Source organism: Bacillus rossius, chromosome 1 (assembly GCF_032445375.1).
Source record: "Bacillus rossius redtenbacheri isolate Brsri chromosome 1, Brsri_v3, whole genome shotgun sequence".
Taxonomy (NCBI): domain Eukaryota; kingdom Metazoa; phylum Arthropoda; class Insecta; order Phasmatodea; family Bacillidae; genus Bacillus; species Bacillus rossius.
The window spans coordinates 377,589,374-377,605,593 of record NC_086330.1 but is presented as its reverse complement, the minus strand read 5'-3'; the positions used below and the strand labels follow the sequence as shown (position 1 = coordinate 377,605,593).

The window sequence follows — 16,220 nt, the reverse complement described above, 5'->3', positions numbered from 1 at the left end:
CATTCAATTTTAATACTTAAGGTTTTCATATTTAAGAGCCAACATTGGACTACGATTTTCTGCTTCATTATGTTATTACTTTTTATTGCAGTAAAGGCAGATCATATTTTTGCTTTGAGTCAAATCATTGTCGATTTCAGAATTTTTTTTTGTGATAACATGAATAATTGAATTGAGCACTTGGAAGAATTTTTATTTCTCAGTGTTGAAGCGATTTTTAAGTTGTGGCATTATAGTGCGATATTTGAGAGCATGATTTTGTTGCGTTAGTTGCGAGTTGCAGGTAGCATTTTATGCACAGTTACGGGGGGCGTATCGGTGGACGTAAAGGGGCTTTCCCTCAATTCCCAAATGAAATTTTGATAATTCATGTCAATTCCACACTAAAAACAGTAAAAGCAAAAACACTACATTGTAAAAATTGTCTCTATTGAAAGGGTTACCAGCAGGCAAACATGTAAAGAAAAAATTGGCGAATTTGAAATAAACCTATAAGAAATTGCAATGTAATTTGGAGTGGGTAGGTAACTGACTTAAGGGATTTTTTGTATGTTATTAAATGAAGACATTGGGTGTAAATACTGATAACCATCAGTCTTGTGAATTGTGGTAACAATGAAGTTAATGTTAATGAAATCAGTGGGATTATTTTTTTATGAAGCTTTGTTCTTGGTATTCTTTCCAAGAACGTGTAGGTATACCTTAAACTTTTAATCACGGAGACAATAGGTTCTTGAGAATGACGCGACTCAACAACTTTCTGCCCCGAAAACTCTTCTTCCGGAACATCCTTCTTTGTCTTGTAATGAACTGCGCTTTTTTGACGTGACAGCGTCTAATAAATCGATGAACGCCGGCTGCACGCACGAACAAATGTCCCGTAACGCACATTGTCCCGTTACGCTGTGTTCCCATACGCTCATTGTACGCTTGCGCCGCATCTATCTCTCTTCCACTCGATTGGAACAAACCATCGATTTGACTTTTATTCATAAAAGTATGCAATCATTTCATCAATGTTTTTTTTATGACGTCACGTTAAACTATCGTCCGTAAACCGACTTTACAGACAACCAAATTTTTTTTTGTTAAGAATCATCAAACACTCGGCTCGATCAACGCCTGAATCGAGAGGTTTCATGTGGCTGACGTGTCCCGGGGGTCGGTCAGGGGGGGGGGGGGGTTGCTGATGGCTTCTCCTCTGCCTGGACAGCGCGTCACGTGACCGCATTGTCATGCGGGCAGGTCATGGGTGAGGGAGGGGGAGGGTGTCAGCGGTCTCCGAAGAGTCGCTAGCTCATTGAGGGGGAGGGAGGGGGAGAGAAAGGAGTAATGTTTATCCTGCGATATCCCCAGATTACATCTTATTGGACAGGAGACATGTTTTGATGTAAGATTTTGGACATACGCCATTGCCAAGCACATATATGTCTGTAGAAGAAAACTACAAAATACCCAAAAGACAAAAACACAAATTTAGCAAAAAGTTGCTGTTGTCAATAGGATATAAACACCACATAATATTCCATAACAGGAATATGATCAACGAACCAAGAAAAACAAAGAAAAAAGGACTAAGAGAACGAAAAAAACAAATGATGACAGCACAAAAATATTGTACCCAAAAAAATTCAGCACAACAGTTGAAACGAGACAAAAACACGACAAAACGTAAAGACGAAACAAACACAATAGTTTTCCAAAACAGAAAGAAGCTGACAAGGAGACATGTTACATAATTCCCACTCAGTGGTTTATAGTTATTATCCTGCATATCACCTCGATTATATAACAGATGAGTGTTTATGACGTTATTTATTAATGTTCGTAACTGCCATCTATGGGCGGTTGTGGGCACCAACTTGTCCATAGAGGTTCGTAAGTCCTTCCCTGGTATGTCAAAGCACTGGCCGAGGTCAAGATGGTGGTAGTGATATAGTCACTGTTATTGCGTTGCCGCTCCGTTGACTGGTGCTGAATGTTGTGTTGGTGGATGTTGCGAAGGCAGCATGATATGTTGAAGAAGGGTAAAAAGGTTGGTGGGGGGGGGGGGGGAGTGGGTTGTTCTCCTGAAGATGCCAACTGACCTGGCAGGGCGATGACCCCGTCGCTTCGCACGCACAGCCGAAGACTTAAGGGTGTTACTGCCATTTCAGGTCATGATTTTATATTTATATTAATCACTGACCAACTTTTGGACTTACTCAATTGTTTAACTTTCAAGAAATGAAAAATATATACAGCGCATACTTTTTTTTGCATAATTAGCTGCCAAAGTTACATTTTTAACGTTTTTGGGTTGTACAAATAAGGAGAATTCAATTTATTGCAGAACTGAAACTTTTAAGGTCTAATTGCAATGCCACTGGCTACTTCATGATATGGTTTGCAATTCTATCACAGAAACTCATTTCATGTTTCTTGGCTGTCATAATCGTAACAAATTTGAGAATTTTGAAATGCCACGTACAATTAATTAATATTTTCTGAAAGAAGTTCAAACCATTTCTTAAACCTAAAAAGTTTCAGTTCTGCAATAAATTAAATTCTCCTTATTTGTACAACCCAAAAACGTTAAAAACGTAACTTTGGCAGATAATTATGCAAAACGTATGCGCTGTATATATTTTTCATTTCGTGAAAGTTGAACAATTGAAAAAGTCTACAAGTTTATCTGTAATTACTGTAAATATAAAATCTTGACCTGAAATCGGACAACATACGCCCGCTGTCAGCTAGCAGTCAGATTCTTGGCTTTTTGCGCCTCAATCGACAACACCGTCGAATCCAGCTCATGTAAACAATGCCATGCACGTTTCTTTACGAATGGTAATCGCTGAATTGAGACAAGCGTTATTGTTAAAATTACCAAACTTTAGATAGTGATCAAACAGGAGATAAACTGTCAGATAAGATTTACTTCCAGAAAATTACACGTACTTCCGTTTTTTTTTTTTTTTTTTTTTTTTTTTGCTGCTGTTACATAAATTTGATTTAGTAAATAATTTTCTGCTGAAATGGAACTGAACATTTTCATTTGGATTATTTGGATGGTTAGTAAACTTGGGTGTAAGGTTGTGTAGTAAAATATACACGTTAAAAAACTCTTATAAAATGGAAAATGTTATGTATAAAAACGTGAATTTGTTGTGAAGTCTGTTGCAGCTTGGTGATGGTGAAAGTTAGTTTATTGTTGAAGGTGGTGACAGTTTATCGTGGCGATGTTGGTGTTTCCCCACGGAGTCTTATTTTTTTCTTGTCTTCCGGTCTTCAGGGTCTCGGTGGTGGAGAACATATCGTGTGGTTACTGGAAAAGATGTTGGTAAGTCCGGGTTCTTCATACGACACATGGGTTTGACAGTTATGTTGACAAATAAACAATTCAGTGTTTGGGATCGAAATTTTTCTAATGGACCATACACCATATATGGATATAGTCCAAACGCGCAGGCTGCGCGTAAAAATTTTTTTTTGACTCTTATCGTTTGTTGACAGAAATGTCGAAACAATGTGTAATGGTGGATGGCAGTTGGCATGATTTAAGGTTATAAAATCTCGTGTCACTTTTTATGTCCGAGTGTTTGATGTATTCGTTACAAATAGTGCATTTATATGTGCTTTGAGTCAAAATTATCCCTCAAGATTACATAATTTTGTGAAAAGGACGTGTTGGTTGGAGTACAATCCACAAGTAAATATATGCCAATTCTGTGTCCTTTGTACGGGCGCGAAGAACGACTAATCACGTGTAGAGCTATAACTTTCCGTTTAAAATTGATGTATCCTAAATAGATTAGAAAATTCTAAAAGTCTAAATAGTAAATTTAATTTAAATTACTTTGAAATTCATACATTTTAACACAGTTGCGATGGTGGTGTAATGGTCAGCATAGTTGCCTTCCAAGCAGTTGATCCGGGTTCGATTCCCGGCCATCGCACTCTTTTTTTTTTATATATTTTAATTGTGTCAAAATTACTTTTAAATTAATGCCATTATTACCGATTTTGATTTTATAAGTTATTAACATTTGTTTTAAGTTTTTATACGACCTGGGTGCACAACCGTATAAATATGTCATTATTATTAAGTATAATTAAGCACTGTAAATAATAACATTGTTTTTTTTTTTTAGTATTGGAAGGATGTTGGCTCGCTCTTAAATTAAAAATTGATAATTGAACATCAAAAAATTTTCCCCGGTAACCACAATAAATGGCTCTGAGGATTTTCAAAACAATTTCCCATGGCAATTAACACTGCTTATTTTATGTGCCACAAATATACGTCCATATTTTTTTACTCCGATTACGGCCTAAACAGGAAGAACGGACTTTGTTGTTAAGGTCAAGGCATTAGTGGGTAAACTCGAGTGCAGTGATTCCAAATTTCTATACCAGTAGCATGGAACTTCCGCATTTCAATATATATATTTACTTACTAACACAACTTCACATTACTTTAAATTTTTTTCGTGTCATTGGAAAACAGCTGAACTACATAAATTAGTAGCTGTAGCTATTTATAGTATGTGTTTCATTCGTGCAACAAATTTTTACATATTATTACATTATAAGGTAGATGGATAGGAAACTAAAATATTTTATCTTTGTTTCAACAGTTTTTAGGCCATAACAATTCCGTATTTCTTTAAAGCATAGTAAATACATATTTTAGTTAATAATGACTGGCTACCAATAGCTTACCCTGTGAAATCATTTATTTTTATCAAGGATTAATTTTTTTGTAATTAACAACGGTAATAATAATATCAATACACATCAATTTCTGCCTTTGAGAATATGTAAATAAATGATCGTTGCTTAACTAAGTAATTTTTTCTATATTTAGATTTTAAAAAATATAGTCATGGATTGAGAAATGCTGAATTTCTGAAATGCTGAAACCAAAATGACGTCTTGCAGGACCTGCCTCTCTCTCTCCATATTGATTTTTTTGACGTGACAACGTCTAATAAATCGATGAACGCCTGCTGCACGCACGAAAAAGTGTCCCTTTACGCACATTGTCCCGTTACGCTGTATCCCGTTACGCTAATTGTACGCTTGCGCCGCATCTATCTCTCTTCCACTCGATTGGAACAACCATCGATTTGACTTTTTCGAGGCACATTAAACTTGAAACACTCCCATTCGTTTCCTACTTTTCCTATCATCGTCCTATCCTTAACAGAATAACACAGATTGGAAGAAGTTAAATAACAAACATGTATAAAAGTTATAGTTAAAATAATCTCTTCGTTAAAGTAATAAACATATTTGAATTAATAAGTGCAAATAAAAGTAAATTTATCAATTAAATTGTGGATTTCATTTCACTCATTCTTTGTATCCATACAAAATAGTGATAATTCAATAAAAATGATTCAATTGTATTCATAACAGTATGCAATCATTTCATAAATGTTTTGTTATGACGTTGTCACGTTAAACTATCGTCCGTAAACCGACTTTACAGACAACCAATTTTTTTGCATCAGAACAGCAAATGCGAGAGAGGAGTATCTTTGGAAGTCACGTATATTGTAGTTGTTGGAAACAAAAGTGAAGCTCTATCCGTTCGCCGCGCCGCGCTGGAAGGAATCCCGGGGCAAGTGCGGGAGTGTCGGTACACTTGGCAACACTGTAGTCGAGTTGCAATAAAAGCGAAGCGAGCGAGCGTAACGGGACTGGCGGCGGGCCGCACTTGAATAACTGCACGCAACGAATCCGGCCGCCCATCAGACGAGATAGCCGAGGCTGCGTCGTAACAGTACCGGCGGCTTAATGCTCCGCGCCAGAAGTCGGACTGTAATTTCCTGCCGAGCAGAGAACACTCCCACTTCCTGCCACCCAGGAACACCTCCAGTTATGCGTGCTGACCCCTCCTTCCCCGATGCTCGCATCGGCACACATTTTTTGACGTGATAACGTCTAATAAATCTGTGAACGCCGGCTGCACGCACGAAAAAAATTTCACGTTCCGCCTGAGCCGAGCTTGCGAGAACCGGCCAAACCACCGTGCGAGGAAAATCTTCTATAATATCAAAACAGGTTAAGGCGGGTTTTTTAAAACTAATTGTTCGTGATTATATTTAAATTGAATTTTGCAAAAACTGTAAATAATATTTGAAAATTAAAAAAAAGTATGCAATTTTTCATCAATGTTTTTCTCATGACGTTATCACGTAGAATTATCGTCCGCAAACCGACTTTACAGACAACCCCTCATTTTTGTTCAGCACAGCTGTATCTGGCCTTGTTTATTTCTGGCCGTGATTCAAGATCGAGGTCGGCACTCCTATACACAAAAATAACGGTTCAGGTGTTGAATATTCTACCATATTCCGGGTGCTCGATAGCACACGGCCAGTGCCTTAATTTTTTCGGGAACGGATTTTGGTGTCCGATCCGCTGCCCAAATTCCGCGCATGCACAGAGCTCATTTTTTTCCCGTGGTCTCGTCAAAATGGCGGACCAGCGTCTGGTCCCGATAACAATCATTTCCGTGATCATCGGGAGACATACCAAGCGTGTTGGTATCGCTGGGAGCAGGGGCGCAACAACTAAATTTCCAAAGGGGGGGGGGGGGCAATAAACCTTTTTATAAAGAATCATCGATCCCCCCTCGGGAAAATTTGTATTTCAAGGTGGAAAATGGTGCTATTTAAGCAGTTTTATTATCTAAAAATTGATTACACTGCACTTTCTTTGCCCCCGTTTGCCCCCACTTCAAGGTTTCAGAAGGGGGGGGGGGAGGCAAAACACCCTTGCCCCCCCCCCCCCTCCCCCAGTTGTTGCGTCCCTGGCCAAAAGATATCCTAGAATGCATTGAAACAGACCATAACAAGAAATAATCGCAACATAAAAAGTACTTGAGAATGTTAGACAGGCGGTTCTATTTTTGTGCGATGGTGATGCTGTCGCTAGTATTTTTGCCGTAACAATAAATTGTATCGATGGTTGCCAAACCAACGCTATTTATTTATTTATTTATTTTGTATTATTTCTCCGTTGATCCCACATGGAGTCAAGGCTCCGGGATATAGAACATGTCACGTTATACACGTAGTTCCCTTTACATACAAATATGTATGTGCGGACATTAATATTTACATGAGACAAGTAAAAAAAAAATACAGAACATGTTACACATTTTAATTGTATAGTGATACTTGATACTTTATGCAAAACATGAAGCAGCTGTTATCACAAGTCCATTCAACAAATTAACAGTTCAATTTCTCTATTATCAATCAAATTAAAGAATTCCTTCAGAGAGTAGGTAGGATATTCTATAAGTACTTATTTGTTTTACTGTTTTTTTGAACACTGGTAAACTGTTTATGTTAGTTATTTTCTGTGATATTAAGTTGTAAAGTTTTACTCCAATGTAATTTAGTCAATTTTCAAATCGCCTATTGATGTTCGACCATCCTCACTTTACTAGCATTTCTGGTGTTATATGTGTGAATATATATGTTTTTTTAATTGTTTTTTTCCCCTTATGAATGAATGAAAGGGTTCTCAGAATGTATTCATTTATGATAATCAGGATTTTAAGTTTTTTGAATTTTGGTCTACAGTGAGATGATTTTTTGACTTTTGTTATTATTCTAATAGCCCTTTTTTTGTATTTTTACGATTTTATCAACTCCTACTGCATTGCCCCAGATTTCAGTGTTATACGACATTACAGAGGGAAATTGGGTACAGTAAGCTGTTTTCAGCGTTTCTAATTCTACCGTATCCGCTAGTCGTCTTAACACATAACATGAACTACTGAGCCTGCTTACATGCGAGAATGCGCTGTAACCAATTTCTAGCCTCGCGCAAGGCACCGTTTATTAAAACTGCTGCCTTTTATTTCCTTGCTGGGATTCAGTTTGGACACGTTCTGGAAATAGGCCCTCGAGTTAGGTTACGGTTGTATCCCAACTAAGCTGTGCTTATTCGCTAACTTAACCGAACGTCTTGGAACACCGCCCCTGCAGGTTCTGCAAACTTACCTTACGCTAAGGTGGCCTCATATGTGCCTACGTCTCGTCCGACAAACGTGAAATTCATGTGTCAACGCGCCACTTAGAAACTGCTGGAAATATTTGGGAAAGTGTCTGTTCACTGACCACGCAGTCTATTTATGGGAATTGGTGTTCACCATATGGGATTTTGCATTTTGTTCCATTTTTAAGCTACGTATCAAAAGTTTTGACTTGCATATATCTTCCCAAGATCTTATACCTTTGAGAACTTCCTTATACAGCCAGTAGGAGTAAGGTAAGTCGAGGCGCTGACTTATTCAGAGCGTAACGGAAGTTAATCTCTCAGTGTGCAACGTAAAATGCAACGAGTATTTAGGCATCATATTTCAGATGTCGAGTTAATCGCCGAAAACACATATGTCAGCAGCAGCGCTCGGTAGTAATTTTTGCATCTCAGCGCACTGCGCACTTGCATATCCACGTACTTCTGCACTCAAGTTACTTGTAATTTTCTTATACACTCGCCTGTGCGCTTGTATACTTGCACACTTGTTCACTGTCTGTGAAGATTTCACTTCTAATGCGTAGGTATGGGAACCAAGTACCGCCCCTTTTTTTTCACTGAGAGAAAATATAAAAAAAATAGTGCGTGGAGTCCCTCCGCGCGGAAGAAGTGAAACTTCGTAATGTGGAAATGAAAATAGGAAGGGGTAGAAATTGATTTTTAGTGAAATCATATTGTTTCTTTAAGACAAACTTTATTAACATTGCTTACAATGCATAGCAAGAATACCACGCGCATATGCTTGGGATCTACCGACTCAATCTCTTTCTCTCTCCTACTTTCTACCTTTGTGTATCTTTCTTTCTCTGTCCCTCTTGCGTTGGAATATTGGACGCTACTCGTTGCTAACGCTCGCGCATGCGTTCGAGTGCCACGCATTCACTCTCGCTCTGTCTCTTTCTTTCCCCCTCCCCAGGAGCGTTGAACGTTTAACGCAACAGTGCTTTCATACCCCCTCCATGGTAGCGTTAAACGTTTAACGCAACCTTGTTGGAAGTCGCATTAGAAGTTTCACTTCAATAATTGAGAGAGGGTATCTGAATTAAGAGAAAAGCAACTTGAACGAATGTTGACTTCATCACGTGACCGGTGTCAGTTTCGACGCTCTATCCAGACGTTTTGTTGTACCAGGAAGTTGTGTTGCTATCTGTGGCCTGATGTTTCGGTAAGTCCTGACCTGGTCATCTCTAGGTGTGCGTTAAGCTGGAGTTATCTCTGTTATCACATGGCCAGGGAGAAGTGGGTGGTAAGTGCGACACCGGCACACGCATCATGTCATGTGTTACTGGTGAAGCTATTTTAATCGACATAATATTAATCCTCATCCAGTTAACTATCTCAGCTAGGTTAGGCATTTAATTTACATCAGAATTGACCATCACACCATATCATTCAATTGAATATGTTAGAATATAATCACAGATTTATAAATTACTCGCAATCAAAATGACGCCACATTAGTAGAGACCGGAAAAATTCGCAAATTCATTTCGTGATAGGCTAAAATACAAATAGTTACACCTCAGTGCTGCCTCTGCCATTGGCTCACAACTCACCTGGTTGACTTTGGGCCAATGAGAAACACCCGACCAAAGCTTTATACGAATCACAGGCTGCTAAAGTTGGGACGTCTCACAATACAGCAGCCAATGAGTGGGTGGCATTTGACCGAGTGTACGTAGAACTATGGAGTTCATCCTGGAGGCCATTGAACCCGCGAATTTTTCCGGTCCCTACACATTTAGTAAGGCGCATATATGTATGATGGCATAGCCATAGCATCTGTGTCGCTAAGAAAAATTTCTGACGCCTGCAATAATGAAATCACGTCGAGGTGATGGATTGGCAAGCGTCGCTCAGGCGTGCCAACGCAACGCGGGGGAAAAAAAAAGAAGCTGTTTCTGCTCTTCCTCGGCCGGCTCGAGTCTCCCACGTGCCAGCCCCCCCCCCCCCCCCCCCTCTCCTGTATTCCCTGGCCACTTCCCATCATGCTTCACGGCTTGTGTAATTACAGGCTGGGCGCCGGCCGCGGCAAAACGAAGCATTGTTCTGCTCCGAGTCCCGCCGACACAGGGGGTGTGAGGGGGGGAGTGGACACGAAGCCGCTTCTCGGAAGGAAGCGAGAAGCAAGGAGAAGGAAGGGGAAGGAGAACTGACGAAGGAGCAGAGAGGACGGACCTACATAGTCCGTGTTCCAATTGGCACGTTTCTTGTGCGCGTGGTTGTCACGAAACCCCTGACTTTGCCCGCACAATGCAATAGTGGACTGCGTTTTTGACGTCATGACGTCTTTATAAATTCAATGAACGCCGGCTGCACGCACGAAAAAGGCATGACTCATCGTCACGTTCCGCCTGAGCCGAGCGTGCAAGAACGGGCCAACCACCGTGCGAGAAAATCTTCTGTAATATCGAACAGGTTAAGTGCGGGCTTTTTAAATGCAGCAATTAAAAAAAATTTTGATTTATTTGTACAATTTCGTCATTTCAAATGAACAATTTATTGACATTTATTTGATTTCAGTTTATTTCTATAGCTAGAGACCGGAAAAATTCGCGGATTCATTCGGTGATAGGCTAGAAGTCAAATACATATACCTTTTAGATGATTTTGCTATTGGCTTACTGTTCATCTGTACGAATTCTCAACCAATTATAAACCCTCAACCAAAGATGGATCGAATCACAGACCAACCAGCTGAGACGACTCACAAGTCAGCAGGCAATGAACTGGCGTTATTTGCCCAAGTGTACAGGGGAATATGCAGTCTATCCTGAAGGCTATTGAAACCGCGAATTTTTCCGGTCCCTATATATAGCTAATTGTTCGTGATTATATTTACACAATTTCTTTTAATTAAATTTGAAAAAACTGTAAATAATATTTGAAAATTAAAAAGTATGCAATTTTTCATCAATATTTTCTTATGACGCTATCACATAAAATTATCGTTCTTAAACCGACTTTACAGACCACCAATTATTTTTTTTCGGGGTGTTCCTCGTTTCCCCCACGAATACGTTCTGCCGCTGCTGCAATCACATCGCTTCATTCGCTCGTCATCCTTCAATGACTCGGGTGTCGTCGAGACGTTTAAGGGTATGATTCATTCGTTTGTCGTTTTCCTTCTAGCTCATTTACTGCCAGTACAAAGAAATGTTTCGAAACTGAAAGACGACGTTAGTTCAGCTGTGGGTGACCCTGAGAGACGGGATAACTAACGGGGAGGTGGTCCAAACACAACTTCACACTACACTGTGAAAATAGCTTTGAATTCACACATTTAGTGTTAGTGTATTTTTACTTTCTTTGTCGTATGATTCAGAAAAAAAAAACATTTGGTGTAAACGATTCTTGTGTAATTTTACACCAAATGTAGGTGCATATTCTTAACCTCAACATTGGTATAAATCAACTATTCTTATGATAGTTTCCCACCAAGTAAATAAACACAAACATGAAGTAAAATAACACGTTGTGTGTGATAATATTACACCAACGTAGCGTGTGTCATTTTAGACAAACAGTGTATGCATTTTTCAATAATATTAGACGTGTAAACGTTCTCACTTGTATCCCTGTGAGCCTATCAGCAACATACCTTGTACAAACTTACCTCGGCTTCTTGTAATTCTACCAAATGTTGGTGAATAATGTAAAAATTCGACATTGGACTGTCTCTGAACTGGCGCGCAGACTTTTCATCGTGATAGGGCAACTGGGAGACATAAAATGATTCACAGTAAAATAAAGAATATTGTAATTGAAGCTTAGATAATTGTTAGAGCCACGGAATTTTCACGCATTCATTTAGTCGCAAGCTAGAATGCAAACCTCCACACTGTCGCACTGTGTTCATGATTGGACCACAGTTATCTGGACACGCCCCTCTACGACCGTGAGCCAACGATGTCCAGCTAGGAGAGAAGTAAGCGAATCAGGTAGTGCCAAATAACAAGGATAAAAAATGTTCTCTCTAAGAAATCAACCAATGGGAAAGTAAACATGGGTCGAGCACACTTATAACTTTGAATTCTGTCCTGAGGCCAGAGGAATCCGCGAAATTTCCGTGACTCTAATAATTGTTTTTAAAAGTAGAAATGTCTGTAAAACTGTAAGTATTTTCTTCTGTAAAAGTTACAAGACAAGTAACAGCAATATTAAAAAAATAATAGTTTAAATGCAATATCTTTGTAACTTGTATTACCGCAGGGTGGTTACAAGCATGTCGATAGATGGCAGACGTAGTTATCAGCCTATCTATATAAATTTGTAATAAAATATATTATATACAGAGCCTGTGTGTATCGTTTGAATTAGTCGTTTTTTAAGGCCTGTATTCATAATTCAGTAGATATCCAACCCAGATATAAAAAGTGACACATAGTATAATTACGACATTTTTGTTTAAAATTAAAATCCATAAGTCTATGAGCAAATTGTTTACTTGCTCTTCCACGGCAGCTAATTTGATATCGACAGTGTTGGTGTAAATTGACACGCAACTTTGTTTAAAAACAAATTAACACTGACAGTGTTGTTATAATTGTACATACCTGTGTGTTAATTCAAAACAATTGAAAGGCAATTTAACACAGACAGTGTGTCGAAACACACAGGCAATGTATGTGTAGTTTTACATGAATAAGTTGAAAAATCCAAGACCTAAATATAAATACAGAACAGCAGGGTTGGTGTAATTTGACACTAATTCGGTGTAACATCACACAGACTGTGTTAAAATACACAGACGCATGTAGATGTAAAAAAAAAACATTTGAGCATAAAATGCTGCCACGAACAGTCGTGTAAGATTACACTTTTGTTACAGTGTAGAGGCCAATAATGTATTTAAAGTTAACCAACCACAAGACACGCCTCACACAGGCTTACCTCAAACTAATCTAGCAGATTAAAAAGACAAATGAAGACGGCACGAGATCTCTCCGCGAAATCTCTCTGCCCCTGATCATTCGCGACACACTGCGGTATTTTATGGGGCGTTGATGAAACATTTGAGATCTGCGTTGTCTCCCGTTAACAAAACCAATCCCGCCATTCGTATTAAATACAAAAACCTGTTCATTGCTTAACATACGCATTTTTATTTTTATTTTTTTAACCTTCTAACCGCGCTGAAAGTCAAATGAACTACGCATGCCAGCCTGTGGAGGCAATAAAGATTCTATCGACAACGAATTTTCTCACCGGGGTTATTGTTTGCCTGCTATATATATATTTCTTTTCTTATCTCAACATCTTAATTCAGGTTGTGGAGTAAACAAAGCGAATCATAAATCCGCTAGAGTTTTAATCTACAGGATCTTGCCGTCCGCATATAGTGTCTACAGGTGTGTTGTCATCCTCATAGAGTGTCTACAGTTGTGTTGCCGTCCTCATAGTGTCTACAGTTGTGTGGCCATCCCCATAGAGCGTCTAATGTTGTGTGACCATCCCCATAGAGCGTCTAATGTTGTGTGGCCATCCCCATAGAGTGTCTACAGTTGTGTGGCCATCCCCATAGAGCGTCTACAGTTGTGTGGCCATCTCCATAGAGTGTCTACAGGTGTGTTGCCGTAGGGTACATGCCAAACGTGTTGGTGTACCAAATGAAAATTTATGTTAGTGAAAATACCCTGGAATATATTTGACAAACTAAAAAAGTCATAGTAAATAGTAATCCCAAGTTTAAAAAAAGGCAAGAAAACAGGGATTACAATAATGACAGTAGAAATTCTTCCTAACGTCTCTCAATGGTTCTGACGAGCAGTGGCATTGCATGCAATTGTTAACCTCAAGAGATTTGGTTCAAGACTTGTGACTGGATATTTATTTTCCCTCCAACGGACATCAGGTTCTTCTATTCTGTTCCTGGAAGGGTGGGATGGCCTGGACCTGTGTTGTGCTGACTTCATGTAAGCTTTTGGACATACGCCATTGCTAAGCACTTTTTCTGTAGAAGAAAACTAAAAAAAAATATTCAAAAGACAAAAACACAAATTAAGCAAAAAAATTGCTGTTGTCAACAGGATATAAACACCACAAGTAGTATAGGATAGCCGGTCCTGAAACTGGCTTCTGGCTGTGGTGCTTGGTGCCGAGCCACATCTCTGACGTCACGACTATCTGTGACGTCACGGCGGCCATCTTGGATGAGTGTAACGGGACACAGCGTAACGGGACATAACGTAACGGGACATAACGTAACGGGACAAGTAGATCACGGCAGCCATCTTGGATCCGCCATCTTGGATCCGCCATTTTGGATGACGTCATTTTGTTTTCTAGAAAATTCCGGCATTGTGTTGTCCGCCATATTGGATGATGACGTCACCGTTGCAATTTACGTTACGGCCGCCATCTTTAACTTTGTTATATATTAACCGATTTTAATGAAATTTTTTTTTAAAAAATTATAAAAAAATTTAAATAATATAAATTTAATAAAATATTTATAAAAAACATACTTTTTAGACACGGTGTTCGGAGTCCTCGGTTCGAACCCGACGAGTGCAAAAAAAATTAAAAATGGCTACCGATCCTTCCCTCTCAGTGGACGCAGGCAGACTGACCCCCACCACTTATGTCAAAGTATACATATCTTCACCTAGTATGACGTCATGTCCGCCATCTTGAAATTTGGACGCCATCTTGAAAATCTTTATTTATTATCCGATTTTAATGAAAAAAATTCCAAAATTCATCAAAAAATTAACGTATTTGAATTCTGTTTGATTATATCGATGTACGTCCTTGGTTAGATTCCCGGCGAGAGTAAACGGTTGATCCTTCCTCCATGAAAGCTACCTAGACTGATCTACCACCTCCAGTACCAAGGTATATATCATCAACTGGTATGACATCATGTCCGCCATCTTGTATTCATCCGCTGGAGACCGTCATCTTGTTTTCATCTGCTAGAGTGTGCCGATACCATGTAGTATAATTTTATGTTCACCATACCTTTGTCCTCATCTGTTGACATTGAACTTTGACCTTGACCTTGAACTTTGACCTTGACCTTGAACTTTGACCTTGACCTTGAAATTTGACCTTGACCTTGAAATTTGACCTTGACCTTGAAATTTGACCTTGACCTTGAAATTTGACCGTGACATTGAAATTTGACTTTGTCCTTGAAATTTGACTTTGTCCTTGTCGACCATCATGGATTCGACATTTTATGTTCAGTACATGCTACCAGGAGCTACCACCTGCCAGAGTACTCCATCTTGTGTGTGTACTTGTATTATGGAGTACATTTCCATCTGGATAATTTTATTCTAACCCGCTACAGTGCAGTAATCATTTATTACCGAGGTGCCCCCGCCATCTTGAAATTCGACCGCCATCTTGAAATCATGTAATAATGTAGCTAGAAAAGGGGGAAAAAATCCAAAATTCATTAAATAAATCACTCATTAACTTACATATTGATTCGATTCGCTCCAGTCCTTGGTTCGATCCCTGAATGATGCAAAACATTTAATTTTACATAAAAAATAATAATTTCAATAAACCATGTTCAAAATTCTTAAAGAGACTTTAAATCCTCTACTACCATCATCCTATCAGACATCAAGACCACCATATTGGAAATTCATAATTGTAATGCTAGAGATTCGTGAAAAAGTTCAAAATTCATTAAATAAATTTGTAATCTATATACTGATTGATTAAATCGACTAAGGTCCTTGGTTCGATCCCTGGCCGATACAAATCAACTTTAATTTTAAAAAAGTACCAGAAAAGTGCAAGGTTTGAGAAATAAAACACCTCAAAGTCTTTTACAAACATAATATTTATTACACAATTTCTATCCTACTACAGAATCACTTGCGAAAGCCAGCAATCTTATAAACATTTAGCCCTGCATAGACGTGCATCGACTACTTCTTAGCTCCAAATGGCTCCAAATGCTCCAAACGGCCTTCAAATGGCTCCAACAGCTCCAACAACCTACAAATGCTTGACAGCTCCAAATGGCTCCAAATGCTTCAAAAGGCTCCAAATGCTCCAACAGCTCCAAAAAAAGGCTCCAAATGCTCCAATAACCACCAAATGCTTAACACAGCTCCAAATGGCTCCAAATGCTCCAAACGGCCTCCAAATGCTTGACAGCCTCCAAATGCTTGACAGCTCCAAATGGCTCCAAATGCTCCAAACGGCTCAAAATG

At 39.0% G+C, this 16,220-nt stretch overlaps 1 protein-coding gene and 1 non-coding gene across 2 annotated transcripts in view; both read left to right on the top strand.

Moving 5' to 3' along the window:
- Window positions 1–3,296: 3,296 nt before the first annotated feature.
- The window catches only part of LOC134528558 (transcription factor AP-2-epsilon), a 387,195-nt gene continuing 374,271 nt past the window's right edge, over window positions 3,297–16,220 (top strand). Inside the window, exon 1 of the mRNA XM_063362291.1 lies at window positions 3,297–3,322. Coding sequence (XP_063218361.1) covers window positions 3,317–3,322 — 6 coding nt within the window. The 5' untranslated portion in view covers window positions 3,297–3,316. The remainder of the gene's footprint in view (window positions 3,323–16,220) is intronic.
- Trnag-ucc (transfer RNA glycine (anticodon UCC)) lies at window positions 3,867–3,938 on the top strand. The gene has a single exon. It is a non-coding gene; the product is annotated as a tRNA-Gly (tRNA).